Here is an 18,514-nt window from a genome sequence, read left to right as displayed (position 1 = left end):
TAATCTCACACCAATAAATTTAGAGACCTCTTGAATTACAATTCTATTTTGATGAGAATTGTAAAATAATTCAAACTTACTTGACTTGGTGTCTTTAACTATGAAAGTAATTTGAATAGTGGCAGTTGAGAGAAATTTGTTTTGACAAAGATATGTATTATTTTGCCATATCTTGTCATATATTTGATACTGATACTTGCTTTCAATTTCTCTTACATTAAATTAATTGTACATTTTTTTGGTTCACAGTACACCTTAATTTTTCTTAGCCACAGTAAATAGTACAATACTAATATATATATATAGTATGTGTAAATTAGTCTCAAATTCAGTATCATAATTTTCACACATATTTATACAAATATCTGTATATGTATATATATTAGTGAGTGGGCTTACATGAAGTACGGCCACATTTTTTTTGCCATGCTTAGTTTTTTCTTCAATCTGGATGCTTAAAATTCATAAACCCAAATAGCCTTTTGTGCTATATTGATTTACTTCAATTGAATATATATATATGCATATACTCATTTTGAATTTTCAGATTGATCATGTCTCTCTTCAAGCTCAATATCTCTTCAATCCCAATAAAATTGTTTTACGATAAAACAATAATCTTTGAACCACAAAAAAAAAAAAAAAAAAAAAAACGATTTAGTCAAAATCAATTAATCTTATTCTTATTAAATTGATTAAATATTTTGACAGCATAACGTTTTTCATTATTTAAGATTTTTATTTTCATCTTTAATTTACATTCCATATTGACTTATTTTCTGAAGTCTAGGAAATCAAAGAAAAATATAAAAATCTATGAGAAATTTGGCAGCATAACAATTAATTTTTTTTTGGTTAAGATTTCTATCTTCCTCTTTGATTATGCACTCCCATATTGACTTATTTTCTGAAGTCTAGGGAATCAAAGAGAAACATAAAAATCTATTTAAAAAAATGGGCAGCATAACGGCATGGAGACATTAAATTCTCTTATTTTTCCTTTGGCTATATCTCACTTTTGAAGATCTTTTATGGCTTAGAAAGCCTAGATCAAAGTGGACCAAAGACAAAATAAGAAAATTTATTGGGAGAAGAAAAGATGTTTAAATTGATGAAAAGAAAATAGGGATAACCCTAATACTTACCCTGTAGAAAGTTCTTGAAGATGAAGATACATAGTAATACCTCTCTGTAAATTTTGGCAAGCTAATTTTTACGATATATTGATATGAGAGTGGAGAGGTGAGTGGTGGGTAGTTATGAGTTAGTGGAGTGAAAAGTGGGGATATATTATTAATTAATAATATATATTTTTTTGACCGATTCTTTTTTTTTTTTTTCTTATTATTATATATTTTTCGTCATGGAGAATTTTACCTTTTCAGTTTGGGTTACAAAATGATGATGGCGTGGAGCAATAATTGAGTCAAGCTAAGTGGTACTAAGATCAAAGTTAACATGGATGCGATATTATTCTCTAATGAAGGTTTCTATGGTGCTGCAATAGTAGCAAGAGACGCATCAGGGGAGGTTATTGAAGCTCTACAGATTAAAAAGCAAGGCTCTGAGTTGAATCAAACAAAAGGCGTGGGTCAAAGTGGTGGTGGTGGATACTAATTCACTTACTTTAGTCTTGGCTTTGACAAGCAATACCTTAATGTTTTCTTTCATATGGGTTAATTATAAATGACGGTAGAAGTCTTTTATTATTTTAAACAATACAAATATAGTTACTCATACTCTTGCACGAGATTCTTTATTTCTATGCTATGTTTTTATCAAGATTTCATTTTTGTTATTTTATTATTGTTTGAATTACAAGTTTGCTATTTATTAAAAAGAATACTAAACAGTTGAGTAATTTACATTGTAATTACATTTATTTATGATATTGTAACCGTCAACAACATTCTTTACACAAAACATCAAAGTGTTGGTGCTTCACTTGGAAGCAAATACTTATTTTCGAAATAGTAACGAAGCTTTCAATTTATACATTTGGCATTTTGCTGAAAATCAAACCGAAAAACAAACACGTACATGTATAAACATTAGTGGTTGTGACGAAATTCCAGTGGGATCGATCGATTGTAGATCATAATAATACTTCTATTTATCCAACCAAGCCAGAATCAAAAGATACTCCTGTAGAAGGCAACCAAGCATTTCCAGCGATGAAACCAGCAACCGTAAAGGAATTAGCTTCAGGGGCCGTGAGTGAGGCATGGGCCCAACTAACCCTTCGTCCAGTTGAGGCCCCTGGGCCTGTATTCATGTACTCAGCATAGAAGAGAGTCTTGAGCCCAAATCCACCTGACCAAGGTGACCAGCCCGATGGGTTTATTGAATCATCCAAAAACGACTGCATAATAACAGTTCGAGAGTACTGCTTCCATGGACGTCCCAAAAATGTTTGGTAGCTGGACTTGACAGGAGCCAGGTCAGAGGCAGCTGATATCCTACAATTGTGGATGGAAATGCCAGTGTTCTGATCTGGGCTGGACCGACCTTGGGCTGTGATAAAGTTTCTAAGCCCACTAGAAGAAGGCTTTCTTGGGGAAATGTTGCAGCTTTGGAAAACGACAGCAGAATTTCCAAAGATGAAATCAACAGTGCCGTAGATATCTGTGTCTCTGTAGAATTGTCGTTTGGAGTGGGTGTATAGAGTATCTTGATAGCCCACAACAGAGCATCGAAACACCACTGACCTGTCTGAACCCACGCGTAGGGCCACGGCCTGGTGTTTTCCTGGTCCAGCACTATTCACAAATGTTATGTCTCTTGCTATAAATCCATCTCCCATTGCACCTACATAAAATATATAATTAATAAATGATAATTATTCTCTTAAACAATGTTAATTAATTATCCTAACTCATAACAGACATATATCATCAAATTTCACTTTACACATAACATATGGTGTTGAAACCGATGCGCTCGATTGACATGTCACTGTATGTATAATATTGACCTCTGATTATTGATATATACTTTAATTTGTTTTCTTTTTCAAAATTTAATTTTGGTTCTTAATATCATTTTCACTCGTGAAATGATATTAGCTTGTTTACTACCATAGTTATATATTATAAAAAATATATCTATAGATGTTATATCATTTTCATTTTCATCTCATCAAGACATATATCCTCTCTACGTTATTTAATGTATAAAATGAGTGAATGAGCCGTCGCATGAGATTTTGGGCTAATAATACAACTTTTATGGAATTGGCACCAACGAAACAAACGATATAATACACACGAACGGTTCCATTATAATTTACAAGTCCTATACATCTACATGTCTTCTTCTGCAGTAACTATATATATGATATTGATATATAAAAACGTACACTACTATAGTTTATATAATTATATTAACATTTTTACTGTTAGATTCTATTAGTAACATGAAGTGAATTACTTATCGGTTATTATATAAATATTTATTAGATCATATCTTATTGATATTATTATATAATTAAATTGTATTGTATCATACTTTTTTTAATAATATTATATAAAATTTCAATTTATTTCATAAAATATTGTATGTGCATATGTATATGTATATGTACTATATAAAAATATAATATAATACAATTTAATATAATAATACCATGTAATATAATACAATATAATACTTACTACGATGTGCATGTAAATCATGCATGATTGTGATTAAGAAAAAGATGAAATTAATTACAAGGACATGAATAACTTTGATAAATTTCATATATATATATATATATATATATACTAGATGTGAGTTACGTGGCGAGCCACATAAATATTAGTTTTATTTCAAGTTCTAGTAGTTTTTGTTTAAGAATTTAGTGACTAATTGTAAATTATGTTATAAACGATATGTTTTATAAAACTAATTATTAAGAATGTCATAATTGTGTAGATAAACTTATAATATACACATTGTTATTCAAATGTTTTATGTTATAAACGATTTTTTTATATAGAGTTTAAATTTTATATTGATGATTGTTATTTAGGGTGGGTATAGGTGTAGTTTTTTTTTAATTTAAAAAAAAGATTGTTTAATTTTTTTGGGTTTAATTATTGGGTTTAAACGTTAAAAAAAAGATTTTAATTTTTTCGATTTAAAAAAAAAAATCGTGTATAATTAACAAAAAAAAAAAGATGATTTTTTGACTAAGATGATTATTGGGTTTGTTATGTTAGAGAGATATGTGACTAAGATGATTTTTTTTTTAATTTAAAAAAAGATTGTTTAATTTTTTGGGTTTTTGGGTTTAAACGTTTAAAAAAGATTGTTTAATTTATTGGGTTTAATTATTTATATATTTTTGAAAGTTAATGGGATGATTAAACCTACTTTAAATTTAATAGAATATTTTTTATTTTTAAAGTATATTTTATTAAACCAATAATATAAAGATGTATAATTTCGTTTGGTTTTGATATTATATGTCCAATCCAATTTCTGTATCATAATTAATATTGTTGACCTATTTAGCCATATTAGATAATGGATTATTATTATTATTATTATTATTATTATTATTATAGTTTGTTACGTGAAGGCAAGAGTACCCCTCCACTACACATAATTGAAATGGACTATAACTGATTCATACCTCCAATCCAACCTTATATATATTAATTAATGGAGATTACCCCACTAATTTTTTATTTTTATTTTTTGAAAAGGGATTACGTACCCTATGACAAACAAAATTATGTATTTGTTTATACAATTTAACCGATCATTATTACGATTGTAAGTCTAACAGGAACCTAGTGATACAGCCATTATTATTTGATTTGTTTTTTCTTCTTTTTAATACGAATTAAAATAAAGCAGTTATATCAACACAGTATGATTCAAATTAGAAATATCATCGCATAGTATTTTTTATATTATTTTATTAAATTAAAATATACGAGACTTACTAATAATAATAATAATAATAATAATAATATACGATATCTTCACTCTTTGGAAAAAATGTCCCTTACCATTTCTCTTTTTTTTCTATCGCAAAGTTCCTTACCATTTTTCCTTTAAATTATACATATAGATATATATTTTAGAGAGATTAGAGTACTATACATAATCATGTGTAACACGTGCGGATCATTTCGTTTTATTGTAGGTGCAAATATTTCTAAGACATTAAACACTTTCTTGATGAAAAAAAAAAACTTTAAACATTTAAGAAATTAGCATCTCGTAAGTTGTTTAAAAATCTAAATTATCATCTTGAGCTGTTATTTTAATTTTATTAGGGGTGTCTAATATTTTTCTATGTGTAATTATCGCTATCAGTCTAATTAAATATCGGATCCCTTATAGTTTAATATAATAACTTTTACACAGATGGGTGGATGGAGAGAGATGGAGGGAGAGTGATAGAAAGAGAGATTAAATTACTTATTTGGCAAGAGGGAGAGGAGAGATGGAGGGAGTCCCTCCAAAGTCCAAACCTTCAAAATTTAATCCATCCAAATTTGTAAAGATTGTAAAAAAAAGACAAAATACATTTTGTAAAATACAATAATTACCCTTAAAAAAATAATAAAATTTTATTTTTAAAATGATAATTTTGTAATTTTACTAATAAATCTTTTCTCCATCATTTTCATCTCACACCTAATACCAAACAATACAAAGGAGATTAACATTTCCTTAAAAAAAAAAAAAAAAGAGATTAACAAACCTCTCTATTCCTCTTTCTCCATATCATCTCTAACCTATCCATCCATCCTACTCTACTCTTGCTCCCTCCCATCAAACATATTTTTGAAGAATATCGTTACTCAATCACAAGATGACATGTCTTGCACAATAGCAATGCTTAAAAAATTATACCCTTTGTTTTCTGAAAAATAAAACTAGTTGTGTTTATAAAAATGTTGGTGTAATTAAACAATAGAATATATAGAATGGCAAGGACTGAGTAAAATAAAAACATAGCAACATGTATATTATAATAATAACTGAGATATATACTAATCAGTGTTTTAGTATTTCAAAAAGGGGAAGAAAACCGTATTTTTAATAATTTCTCATTTTTTTAATCACTTTTAGTATCTATTAATTAAAAACACAAAATAGCCAATAAATATACATTTACTTATTTTTTACGGACCAAAAATTCAAATAGCAAACGAATATTTGGAAACAGAACAAATAGTTAAAAGAAAATCGAGAGTTAACGGACGAGTGAAAGGAACAGTTACCGACTGTGGCAGAGTTGTAAGTTGTGGACCCATCATCGGAGTTCTTATTACCGACAATTACGGTTTTACCCTTTCCTTCTCCAACTAACAGAACATTCTTCTGCTTAGTGGGGATCTTAATATACTCCTGATACGTACCCGCCTTAATTTGAATTACCGTTCTGCCCCCCTCAGCCATCGAAGCCGATAACTCGTCAATCGCCGCCCCGATCGTCCCATGGCTCCCACTCCCATCCTTCGCTACCACCGCGTGCGCTTTAATCTCCTCCACCGGAGCCTCCAAAAGCTGCCGGTCGCCGGCAGTAACCCAAGCGGGGAACTCGCCTACCGATAATAATTTTCTGGCGCCGGCGCCAGCGCCAGATTTAGACTTGGTTGAGGAAAGGTAGAGAGAGAGGGAATTGGTGATGAGCTGGCTCAGATTACGAGCTGAGGTTGCCATGGTTGCTTTCTCGGATTCTAAACGGTGCGTTTCGAGGCTTTCAAGACACGTCTCTTGATTGGTTAGTGCGGCGCTTAGCCACGTGTGAACGTCGTCGTCTCGATAAGTTTTGGGAACTTCGTTTCGGGACACGACGATGTTTGAGAGAAGGTCCACGGTATCGTCCAGGAGCTCGAGACAGTCAATGATAGCCGCGGTTTCTGAGTGGGCCCCAAGCCTCTTTGAGGAAGTGAAGCTAAGATCATGGGCCAGGGTTCGGGTCCAGTGGGCCTTTCCGATTGTGTATTGCACGGAATGATCGAATAAGTCCTGTTTGGACGAAGGGAAAGAGGTGGAAAACCCGGTAAGATAAATTGCTTCACAGTCTGATGGAAACGGGGTGTTTTTGCAGAAGTTTGATGGAATAGGTTTTCTAGAAATTTTGGCGAAATGGGATTGTGAAGATTTTAGCTCAGCTTTAGCTATATTTAGTGAAGAGAAAATCTGTGATGAGAGTATAATCAATAAAAGAAATATGTTTTGCAGTTTCTTCCTTGAGGAAATAGCAGGCACTATTATCTCCATGCTTCTAATAAGAAGAAGAAAAATGTGAACAAAGAGAGGAAGGACAAGAGTACTTTAAAATTGAAGTGATCATGCCCTATATATAGCAAAACTTTACGTACGGACAGAATATTTATTAAAATTCAATATACATAATATATACAATCTATATACATATATGGTGTGAGATTTTACTCTTGGTTTTATATTATAGTTCATCGTAACCACATAAAAGTAAATAATATGTATGTATACATACATATACAATAAAGCCCAGCTTACATTGCTGTAAATTATATATCTGAGCATTACATCCTTTTAACTTAATAATAATAACAATAATAATAATAATCTGTAAGATATAAACCGCACAGAAATGTACAACAATCTACAAAAAAAGTAATTGGGCTGTGAATTCTCTTTATATTTTAATTTTTTATACACTTATGGTGCGTTTAGTAACACTTTTTTAATCAATTTTTAAAAGTAATTTTTTCTTTTTTATTTTTTACTTTGGTAGCATTAGCAATACTCCTTAAATTTACTTTTGTTTATAAATTTGAAACCTCAATTTAATTTCATTGTTAAATGCCAATTTAAATTGTCATTGTGATCATTTGTGTACACATAATACTAAATCTCGAATGGAATCTAATAAAACATGTCATGTACACATAATGTCCACTACTGTAAAAAATATTACTATACTTAAAAAAATTAATAGCAAAAGGTATTATCACAAAAAATGAAACTAAAGAATTATGTTTACAAAATTAAAACAATAAACAATTTTGCCGGCAAAAACAAAAAATTAAACTAAACTTAACACAAAATCAATAAATATACACCAACAATAAATATTACATATTAGTTAAGAAAAACAATTAATATATCATATTACTATCACTACTTTTTCTATAACCAATCATACTATTGCTATAGTTATTTTACAATAAATATTTAACAAATATTATTAATTTTTATAGCTTTTATGTCAAATAATATTTGCAGCCATTTTCAAAGAAAAAAAAAATCTACTTCATATAGTGATAAGATTTGTTTAGTCTTCATTGCAAAAAAAAAAAAAGAAGATTTGTTTTGTGTTGTTTTGCTTAGTCCCTTTAAAAATATTATTGAATAGACAATGATAAGATTTGTGTTTGAGATATAACACTTCTAAAATAATTATTGTGATTATGATGAAGTGTTAATTAACTAATAATATGGCAATTATTATAGCTATACGATATAAATTATAGTAATATTAATAATTTTCATGAATGTGTTTCTTTTGTTTTGTGACGACGGTAACCAATAGCATTTGAACATAGTCTTCTATGTGGGACAGACTATGTAAGATGCTATATATATCTGCATTGATTGTATGGTAAAATAGCATCATGATGACAAAAAAAAAACAAAAGTTTGCGTGATAATGATAGCTCTGTGATATTTATAATATATGTGTAATTAAAATATATAGTAATTTGTAACAGATTAGATTTAATCAAATTTACATTTTATAAACTTACTCCCTTTTTTTTCAATTTTTTTTATGTAAATTGTCACTAGAAAGTTGTAGTACAATAATATATACTATTTGTCAATAAGTGTTTTGTAAAATAGTCATTATAATTTTTTTTTTTATTATTAGTAAAATAACTTTCTAAAAAAATTTTCAGCAAAATAACTATGTTAATTTGGTAACATAAGTAACCAAAAATTACACTATCTGTAACCATAAAACTACCATTATCGTCATTGTGCAACTATAAATTTACATGACTTTGTTGCATAGTATAAATTTAATGTGGTTATCTTATAATTTTTACAATTTCATATTGTTAGTTTGGCCAATTTTTTCTTCTTCTAGTCTGTGCATGTATATTGACTCTGAATAGAGATATCCCTTTGTGTCACTCTTTCGGAGGTAACAAATTATTAATTAGAGAAATAAAACATCTCTTATATAACCTTTGCCTCAGTTAATATTTAAGGTAAAGATCAACAATATATCAAACAATTTATATATAATGTAAAAATATAATTAATTATTGACTGTATATACTAACAAAAAATTACGTACGAGACACGTATATTTTATTTTATGATAGTTTTTCTCATAAATTATTTTATTTTTAATTTTAATATAGATAAAAAATCTATAGAATAGATATAAATAAATACATGATCATATACCGGAATAACAATATTTATATATAAAAAGCTTGCTAGCTTTCGATCGATAGAAAATGTTTGTAGTGATTGTCATCATTATAGGTCCATATTAGGTCCACCATATTAAGCATGTATGCTAGCTGTGTGTGGATGTGCTTTTCATTCCTTTCGGGACAAAATACTAATATATATAAATATATATAATTATATAAAAATATATTTCCCTTATCCGGTTAGAGATCCATGCCCATCTATAATGATTTTAGGGTGCCTTCGGTTAAGTTTCGATACTATATTAAACTAGTAAACATCCCGCATTTCGCGGTGGATATATAAAATATTTTTTTTTTTTTGAATGGAAAAAAAAAAAAAAAAATATTTTAACTTTACTACTAATAATTACGTATTTTAATTAAATATAAAAAATAAATTACGTATTTTAATTAATAATAATTACTTAATAAAATTATATTAAAATTTTAACTTTACTACTAAAACATTTGTGACATAAATACTTAAAATATTAAATTTGTTGCTAATAAATATAAAAATTTCAAAAATAGTGACATAAATTCTCATTTATGGTTTAATTTTTATTCTAGTCTGTGTGTTAATTTCTTAGTTCGAATTGTATTAAGTTTTAGTCTGTTTTTAATGTTTTACTGAGGTTCTAATATTTAAGTTTAAAATATTAAAAAATTGAAAGAATTAAGGAGAAAAAAGATAGCTTTTGAGAGATTTTAGACCGCTACGTCACCGTTTCATACTTCTCTTTCATATATATAGATGCTTTTTTTTTTGTTCAATTTATAATAAATTTTTTCTATAAAAAAATATTTTTTTTTATATTCTGCAAAGTAAAAAAAATTTCACACACATATATATAGTTATGAATACGTATAAATAAATAATTGAATAATTATTAATTTATATTTATATTTATTATTATGTGTTTTTTAAAAAATAATTAATTTAAGATAGATATTTTTATAGAAAATTTATTAAGATAATAGTAAAATATTAATTGGTAAATTTATGCTTTAATAAAATATTAAAAAAATAAGAAAAATAAGGAGAAAAAAGAAAAATAGCTTTGGAGAGATTTTGGACCGCGAGAAAATTTATTAAAATAATAGTAAAATATTAATTTGTAAATTTATGCTTTAATAAAATATTAAAAACATGAGAGAATTAAGGAGAAAAAAAAAATAGCTTTGGACAGATTTTAGACCACCATGTTACCGTCTCATACTTCTCTTTTATATATATACTAGTAAACAATCCGCGCTTCGCAACGGGTATTTATTTATTTTTTAAATTATTATATGAAATAAAATATGTCTTTTATTTATTTAACAAAAATTAAGTAATAATTTTGTATTAAATTTTAGTCATACTAGTTTTCAATATATATTCATTTATATTGTCACGTGATATTATCATGTTATTTAAAATTTAAAATATTATATTAAAGAAAAATATTTAGTGATTTGAAAAGCAATTTAATGATTATTTTATTTATTTTTTGATAAAATATTATAAAAATATAAAAATATGAAAATGTCACCATATCTTGTTTAGTAGCATTTCCTCTAATATAATTCATATGATATGATTTAATTAATATCTTTGGCAATATTATAATGCTTGGTTAAGAAATTTCATTGTTCATTTTAAAATCTAAAAATATACAATTTATCAATTATTAATTGTTATTTTTTTTATAATAAAAAATATTAAAACATCAGTTACATAATCAAAAATTAAAATTTTAATTTTATATTAAAAAAATTATCTAAGTGAGCAAATAGATAAATAGTGTTGAAAAAGAATTAAAAAAAGAAAAAATAGACAAACATATTAAAAAAAAATAGATAAACATATTAAAAAATAGATAGATAAATAGGTTTGGAACTTCGGTTTTATGTTGTTAATAAAATCACTCTTTTCCCATTATATAGTCTCATGCGCATTATAATCATTCAAAAATTTTGTAATCAAATACGTTCGATATATATAATTAAAGTTATAAATTATTCAATTCTTCTTTATTGCATTATCATAAACTATATGCATATATCATAAAATCACAGAATTGGATATAATTAAAATTATAAACTTTATACGTATAAAACGAATATATAGAATATGATACAAATTATCCCAGAACTTTTTTCGAATTGTGCACATCATATATAATTTTAGAGATATTTTTTATTGATCATTCGTATATATATTTTAAATATTTAATAAATTAATAATTAGTTAGAATTATAGATATTTTAGTATTTTTGTTTTATTATTACTTATCAAGTTTGAATATTTTTATTTTCATCATTCATGTATATTTTCATTTGAGTTTGTTTTGAGTTGGTCAAATAATAACTATATAAAATAAGATTGTGCTTTTTTTTTTTAAAAAAAAAAAATAATAAATACGAATGATTTTTTTATAGGTACATAAATATTATTTTTTGAATTATTTAATCCATGAATGTTTATAAACCTAATAAAAAGTTTAAGAAAAATAAGAGAATTAAAAGAGAGAGTAAAAAAAATTATTTTGTGTGATTTTAGAGTGTATATTACCCATCAAATTAAAATGAGAGTGAAATTATAAAATCAAGCTAGAATTTTCAATATATAATAACAGTCCAATTAATTAATCAACTTAAAAAAATATATAAATAATAAATAAAAAAATTTAAAAATAGAAACTCTACGATAATAAATGACTAAATATAATAATTTATGGGCACTCTACATGTAATATCCCAGAAAAATATATTGATATTTTATTTAGACATATTTTATTAAATATGTAATTAAGTAGGCATTAGAGTATGATTATAATCTTACTTAAACTAATTACGAGTCGATTAGGGAGATAAGATGTAAAGACCGCCTAAGACTAACATCTTGGATTATTAAATAATTAAGGTTTATTTATGAGAAATAGTTATTTATTATAATTTGTATAACTTTGGAAATATATTTAATCATGTGTTAATTATGCTATATGTGAATTTCTCGTTTTCTTGTGTTCAAGCTTGGTAGCGGTGGAAAGTGACGTTGGGCCGTTAGAAAGTCATGTTTTATTTGTTGTGCTATGTTTGGTTGGTATCGGGAATTTTCGAGATTGTTTGCCCAAACTACCCTTAGTTGATTTAAACCTTGTTTTTTTTTATTAGGGATAGAAGGGTATTTGGCCTTGAGGTCTTTTGTTTTATGTGGGAATTGCTTTTGGTTAGAAAATCTGATTGTTTGGGTTGCAAATAAGACAAAATAAATAAAAAAGAAAGAAAAGTCAGTATTAGAAGCTAGAATCAATTTTTCCACACTTACCTTCTTCTTCTTCTTCTTCTTCTTCTTCTTCTTCTTCTTCTTCTCTCTCTCTCTCTCTCTCTCTCTCTCTCTCTCTCTCTCTCTCATACACTAGAGCACCACCTAGGGTTTTCATTTTTCATTGCTACTGTTGGGAGATTTCAGCAAGATTTGTGTACCCTAACTCAAGGTAAATCCTTCTAGCATCTTCCCTCTTTGTTTTTCTTGAACTTTAGTTGAGTTGTGTACTTAAATCTTGGATTTATGGGGCTGTGTATGTTGGGATTGTTTAATGTTTTATTCTTATAATTGATTATGATACTTTAGGCTAAATTAGATGGTTGTTGTGTTGTTTAATCAAATTGAAGGTTGTGAGCTCAAGTTGGAGCTCTAATGGTGGTTTTGTTTTATGAGTTGTTTGTTGAGTTTTCTTGCTTGGAATAGGTTTGTCTTGATGTGTACAGGTATACTAGAGGTTATTAGAATGTTTGGGTGAATTTTGAGTTGAGGGGAGTAATTTTTGGGTTCCCAGCACAGAACCGGTCGACCGGTTCTGGGGGACCTGTTGCAACCGGTCGACCGGTTGGTACCCAGGAACCGGGCCTCCGGTTGGGAACCGTTCTTCCTGTTGGGGCTTTTTCCCAAACCCTAATTTTTTCCCTTTTTGTGTTGTTTAGGGTATTGGCATTCTATTAATCGATAGGGTTAGTCTTAATTTCAATTTTAAATCCCCGATAAGTGTTTTAGTGTGTCTCTCATCAAGTTTTGAATATTATGGTTTAGGGCCCTGTAAAACGTCGAGCTGCATTTCCACTCAGGCTGACCGGCACACTTGAGCACGGAACGAGGTAAGATAGCATGATAATATATATATATATGCTAGCAAAAAACTACGTGCGAGGCACGTATACTAAATTTATGCTAGTTTTTTTTCCATGTTATTTAAAAGTGATACAATTAAAAATTAAAGAAAAAATATTATTAATTATTAGGTGAGATTATTATTATGTGTATCTAAATATTATATTTTATAATGTTGTCAATTAAAAGTGAATACCGAATGCAATATATTAGTGTTTAAGAAAGCTTGATGATTTAAATATGTTCTTAAGTTAATCTAAAAATAAATTAAAAATTGATGTTCCAATACTTAATGGGTGTAAGATAAAAAGAAAATTAAAAATCAATCTCTAAATTATTCATAATTGAAGATAGCATTTGTCTAAAAATTGTAGATAAGAAAACTAATGATAGTCATTGGTGGATTTCAATCTTCATTTGCTTCGATAGAGACAATAGTGTAATTTTTGTATTTTGCACTTTTCATTCTAGCCGGGTCCGCATATATCTGGATTGTCCATTATTTCGTTGATAAATTGAATATGATAGTGTCGACAAAAAGTAAAAATCACGTTTAACAAAAAGTAATAGTATTCTATAACAAAATACTATTAAATTATTTTAAAATGCTATATTTTATTAAAATAAAACTCTATACGATTAAAATTTCATATTTATCTTTACTCAAAAAGAAGAAAAAAAATTGATAAAAAAAAAAGAAAAAAAATGAAAAGTTTCTATTATTATCTCCACTGCCTTTCTAGATGTGAATAATGGTCTCTTCTTTCTTCCATATTCTTCTTTATTTTTTGTATATTGTGTTTGCAACATATATGTAAATTATTACGTAACTTTAAAAAACTTTACTCCTGGAAACTAATGCATATGCCGAGCACTTAGAATCATTTATTAGCTGTAAACTTGGTTGGGTTTTTTTCGCCATTGATGCTTGGTTTTGTGAACTTTGATAAAAGTCACGCTTCTTTTTTATTATTATTATTACTTATATATTTTGTTATTAAGTTGTGAAGAAGAAAAAAGAGAAGTGCGGATTGGAATATTATGTGTGATTCCATGGGAATGTCCAAATTGTAATAGGAAAAGGAATACAATAAATAATTAAAGAAAACCTAATCGTAGATGTACAACAGCAAAAACCCAATCATATTTTTTTAGATTTAATGGGATTTATTTTATTATATATAAATGAAAAGTGACCCATGAATTAAAAGAAAATTAAAAATTAAAAAGAAACACAATGTGTGTAAGATAAAAAGAAAATTAAAAATTAATCTCTAAATTGTTGATAATTGAAGATAACATTTGCTTTGACAGAGACAATAGTATAATTTTTTATTTTGCACTTTTCATTTTAACCGAGTCTGCATATAACTGGATTGTCCATTTTTTGTGTATAAATCGAATATGGTAGTGTCGACAAAGCGGCGGTGTTCCTGCAAATAGTTATTTATTTTCATTTAAGATGATTAGGCATGGTGTGCATAATTAATTTAATTAAAAAAATTTACTTATGAAAGACAAGTAAAGTTATTTTATTTCTTTAAAACTACACATCTGTAGTATAATCCATTAATTGGACACCAGTACACGGAAATATTTTTTCCTGTGAAAAAAAAAATAATTAGAAAATTAATTTTCTTTTTTCTTAAGATAAAACGAAATTAGGGTAAGTAATATTTTTTGTTTTGATATTATTTTTATAATATTTTTTTAAGATCATCAAAAAAAAAAAATTAAAAAATATCAGTGTATATTTTTGTAAAGGATAATTTTATGATTTTTTTGACTCATGTGGACCTAACGCGCATGGATAATTCAATTTTTTTTTTTTTGTTATTTCATATTAGAGAGAGTGAAAAAAAGCTATATATTATTTCAAAAAAAAAAAGCTATATATTATATTTATTAACTATCCTTTCGAAGATAGAGAAGAAAAAGGACTGTATATGAATATACAAATGACATAGTTTAGTCTCCGTATAACACAACAACGATGTGAGCTCATTAATTTTGATAGAAACAATGCAGATTTGAAAAGATTCAATAAGGAGACAAAAATCCCAAAATGTTAGAAAATGAAAAATTAATCTTAAAAATTGGGGGATGATTTACGAATAAGAAGAAGACCCAATTGGATCAGAACCTGAAATTGGGGGACGATTTTTTTGAATTTCTCACAGCGAATTTGCGTCAGATCCTCCATTTTTCGCAGATTCACTCATCCATCTATACGACAATAAGAATTTGCTTGCTCTGTTCATTGAATAGTGGGAGTGGACTGCGATTGAAAAAAATATATAAATGAAGATAAATACCTAGAGAAAACCTAAACGATTTGGTAAAAAAAAATTCCATATATAATTCGTTTTTTTCCTGATCTCTCTCAACAAACTAATTGTATATGCGGTTTAAGGTTCAATTTATTTTATATATATATTTTTAATTTCTAGAGTTATAGTTGTGATTATATATAGAGTTGAAATATGCTAAATATCAGTTCAATCTTCATTGATAGTCATTGGTGGATTTCAATCTTCATTTGCTTCGATAGAGACAATAGTGTAATTTTTGTATTTTGCACTTTTCATTCTAACCGGGTTCGCATATATCTGGATTGTCCATTTTTTCGTTGATAAATTGAATATGGTAGTATCGAAAAAGCGGCGGTGTTCCTGCAAACAGTGATGTATTTTCATTTAAGATGATTAGACATGTGCATAATTTATTTAATTAAAAAAATCAACTTATGAAAGGCATGTAAAACTACACCTCTGTAGTATATTCCATTAGTTGGGCAACAGTATAGGCTGTTTGTATTGTCATCAAGTTTAACATATGCTATAGCACTGTAAAATGCATAATAAGATTGTTAGTATCTTTTTTAATTTTAACTTAATTTCAATAACATCATATGTTTTGTAATATACCGTGGTCTGGCCGCATGTTGGCTTGTCACATATGATTTTTTCATTGCGATTGTATAAATTTATTTTTTTATAACATGCGTCACATGACATGTAATAAAAACTCTGGACAGTATCAGTTATTTTTATTAAGCAATCTATTTATTATTAACATTTCATGTCAATTTTTTCTATGTTATTTTTTAAAAACAAAAAATAATTAGCTTAGTTTTTTTTACTATGTATTTTTTGTTCAATTATAACATTTGTTTACATTGAACTTCTTGGTATAGTTTGTTATTTATTTAAAATAAAGTTGGTTTTTTTTAAGTTATTTATTTATTTTTTTAAATAAATGAAAATATTAATTGCCCATTCCAGAGGATACATTTCTTTCTTAGATATATAACTTCAAGAAACATCACTGCCCATTGCCCAATGTAGAATTTGTAAAGAACTTTTACGTGGTAAGATATTCAAAGGCACAGAAAGATTACAGCAAGTAATGTAGGTCGAAATATCTCTTATCTCTTGGTTTAACGGACAAATAAGCTATCATGATTTAAGCTAATGTAGATTTTAGTGAATGACGCCAAGTCATTATGCGACTAAAACAATTCGTTAATAGAGAATGGGAAAGTCTTTTGTACTAAGAATGGCTTGTAGTTGATCCATTTGATCTTTTTTCCTTTCCATTTATAATCTTATTGATACAAAGTTTCAAAAATAAATCCAGAAAGGAAAACGATAACTCCATTCCAATCCACAAAAGCAAATTAAACCTAAAACCTAAATTCAAATTTAACCTAAAATTATAAAATCAAATTTAAAATCTTACCTTGCTCGTTGTAGGCTATGAAGGTGACGGTGGAAGCTGAGGAACGTCTTCGCGTGGTGGCGTAGAATAGAGAAAGCTCGGAGCTTCGGTAGTCGATGGAGTTTGGGGCTTTAAGAATAGGAGAAAGGAGAAATAATTGGCATCAAATATCAGTTCAAATATAAATGGGATTTGTTTTATTTTTATTTTATTATATATAAATAATATTTTATTATTTTATTAAATATAAATGAAAAGTCACCCTTGAATTTCTCATAAACTAAGAATTCAGTTATATAGACACACTTTATATAGAATAGATATGAATGTATGCTTGTTTTAACTATTTACACTACTAGCACTAATTGTTTATGCGACATTAAGGGTGTTAGTATAGTGTAAGTTTATAGAGTAGTTACAGTGTTACCAACACGAGTACTAAGGGGTACGTCGTGCATGTGGTACAACACTTAGTAACTTCTCCGGGTACAATAATGGCTCTACCATCACGAGTACATGTTTGGTACTTTAGTGCATATGGTATACAGTGGTCGTACTTCCCTTAAAAACGTTGTTAAGCATTTGGTGGGTTTAGTTATAGAGCTCAGAGTGGCTTAAGCATAAAGCCGAAATTGCATGGTTTATATATATGTTATGCATATCTTACTGAGTCTGTTGACTCATCAGTTTGCTACCTTGTGTAGGTAAAGGAAAAGCGAAGCTGAAGGAACAGTGAGATGGAGCTCGGCAGTGATTGTACATATCGCGGCAGTGCAACCTGGAGGGTCTCGGTCTTTCAATATTTTGAGATAAAATTTAGTTGCCTGTTGTTTGTAAAAAAAAAATATAATAATAATATACTAGTAAACTTTGTATTACTAAAAATGCTTTAAACTGTATTTTGAAATTCGGGATCCCGACCCATATGGTTATAAAGTTATAATACTATAAAATTAATCTTTAAGTTTTGTAAATTTTAAATACGGGCGTTACAGTTTGGTATCAGAGCCACCAGGTTGTTCACTGAAGACCGTCAAGATATGTACAATCAAGGCCAATGTCGAGCTCAACTCACGGTTCCGTAAGCTTTACTTTTTGCAAAATGTTTAAGATATATTGCATATATGTGAAACTTGTTGTTTAATCCTTAATGCAGTCTTAAGAATATTTTGACCACTGTCTAACCTGGATGCCTTGTGGGTTCGCAGGCTAAGTCCTAATA

At 27.8% G+C, this 18,514-nt stretch overlaps 1 protein-coding gene across 1 annotated transcript; it reads right to left on the bottom strand.

The window, feature by feature from the left end:
- Positions 1-1,853: 1,853 nt before the first annotated feature.
- LOC115721983 (pectinesterase) lies at positions 1,854-7,531 on the bottom strand. Its single transcript, XM_030651100.2, has 2 exons — positions 6,225-7,531; positions 1,854-2,808 (listed from the first exon to the last, which is right to left on the bottom strand). The coding sequence occupies exons 1-2, from the start codon at positions 7,228-7,230 to the stop codon at positions 2,114-2,116; spliced, it is 1,701 nt and encodes a 566-aa protein (XP_030506960.2). The 5' UTR covers positions 7,231-7,531; the 3' UTR covers positions 1,854-2,113.
- Positions 7,532-18,514: the final 10,983 nt, after the last annotated feature.

This window comes from Cannabis sativa, chromosome 9 (genome assembly GCF_029168945.1).
Source record: "Cannabis sativa cultivar Pink pepper isolate KNU-18-1 chromosome 9, ASM2916894v1, whole genome shotgun sequence".
In the NCBI taxonomy this organism is placed as follows: Eukaryota; Viridiplantae; Streptophyta; class Magnoliopsida; order Rosales; family Cannabaceae; genus Cannabis; species Cannabis sativa.
The sequence above is the reverse complement of the archived record's forward strand: the minus strand, read 5'-3'. Positions and strand labels throughout refer to the sequence as shown.

Excerpts from the sequence above, each read along its gene's own strand:
- LOC115721983 (XM_030651100.2), bottom strand. The coding sequence starts at position 7,230 with ATGGAGATAATAGTGCCTGCTATTTCCTCAAGGAAGAAACTGCAAAAC. Across the intron at positions 2,809-6,224 it reads TTACAACTCTGCCACAGTCG|GTGCAATGGGAGATGGATTT; the intron begins GTAACTGTTCCT and ends TATTTTATGTAG.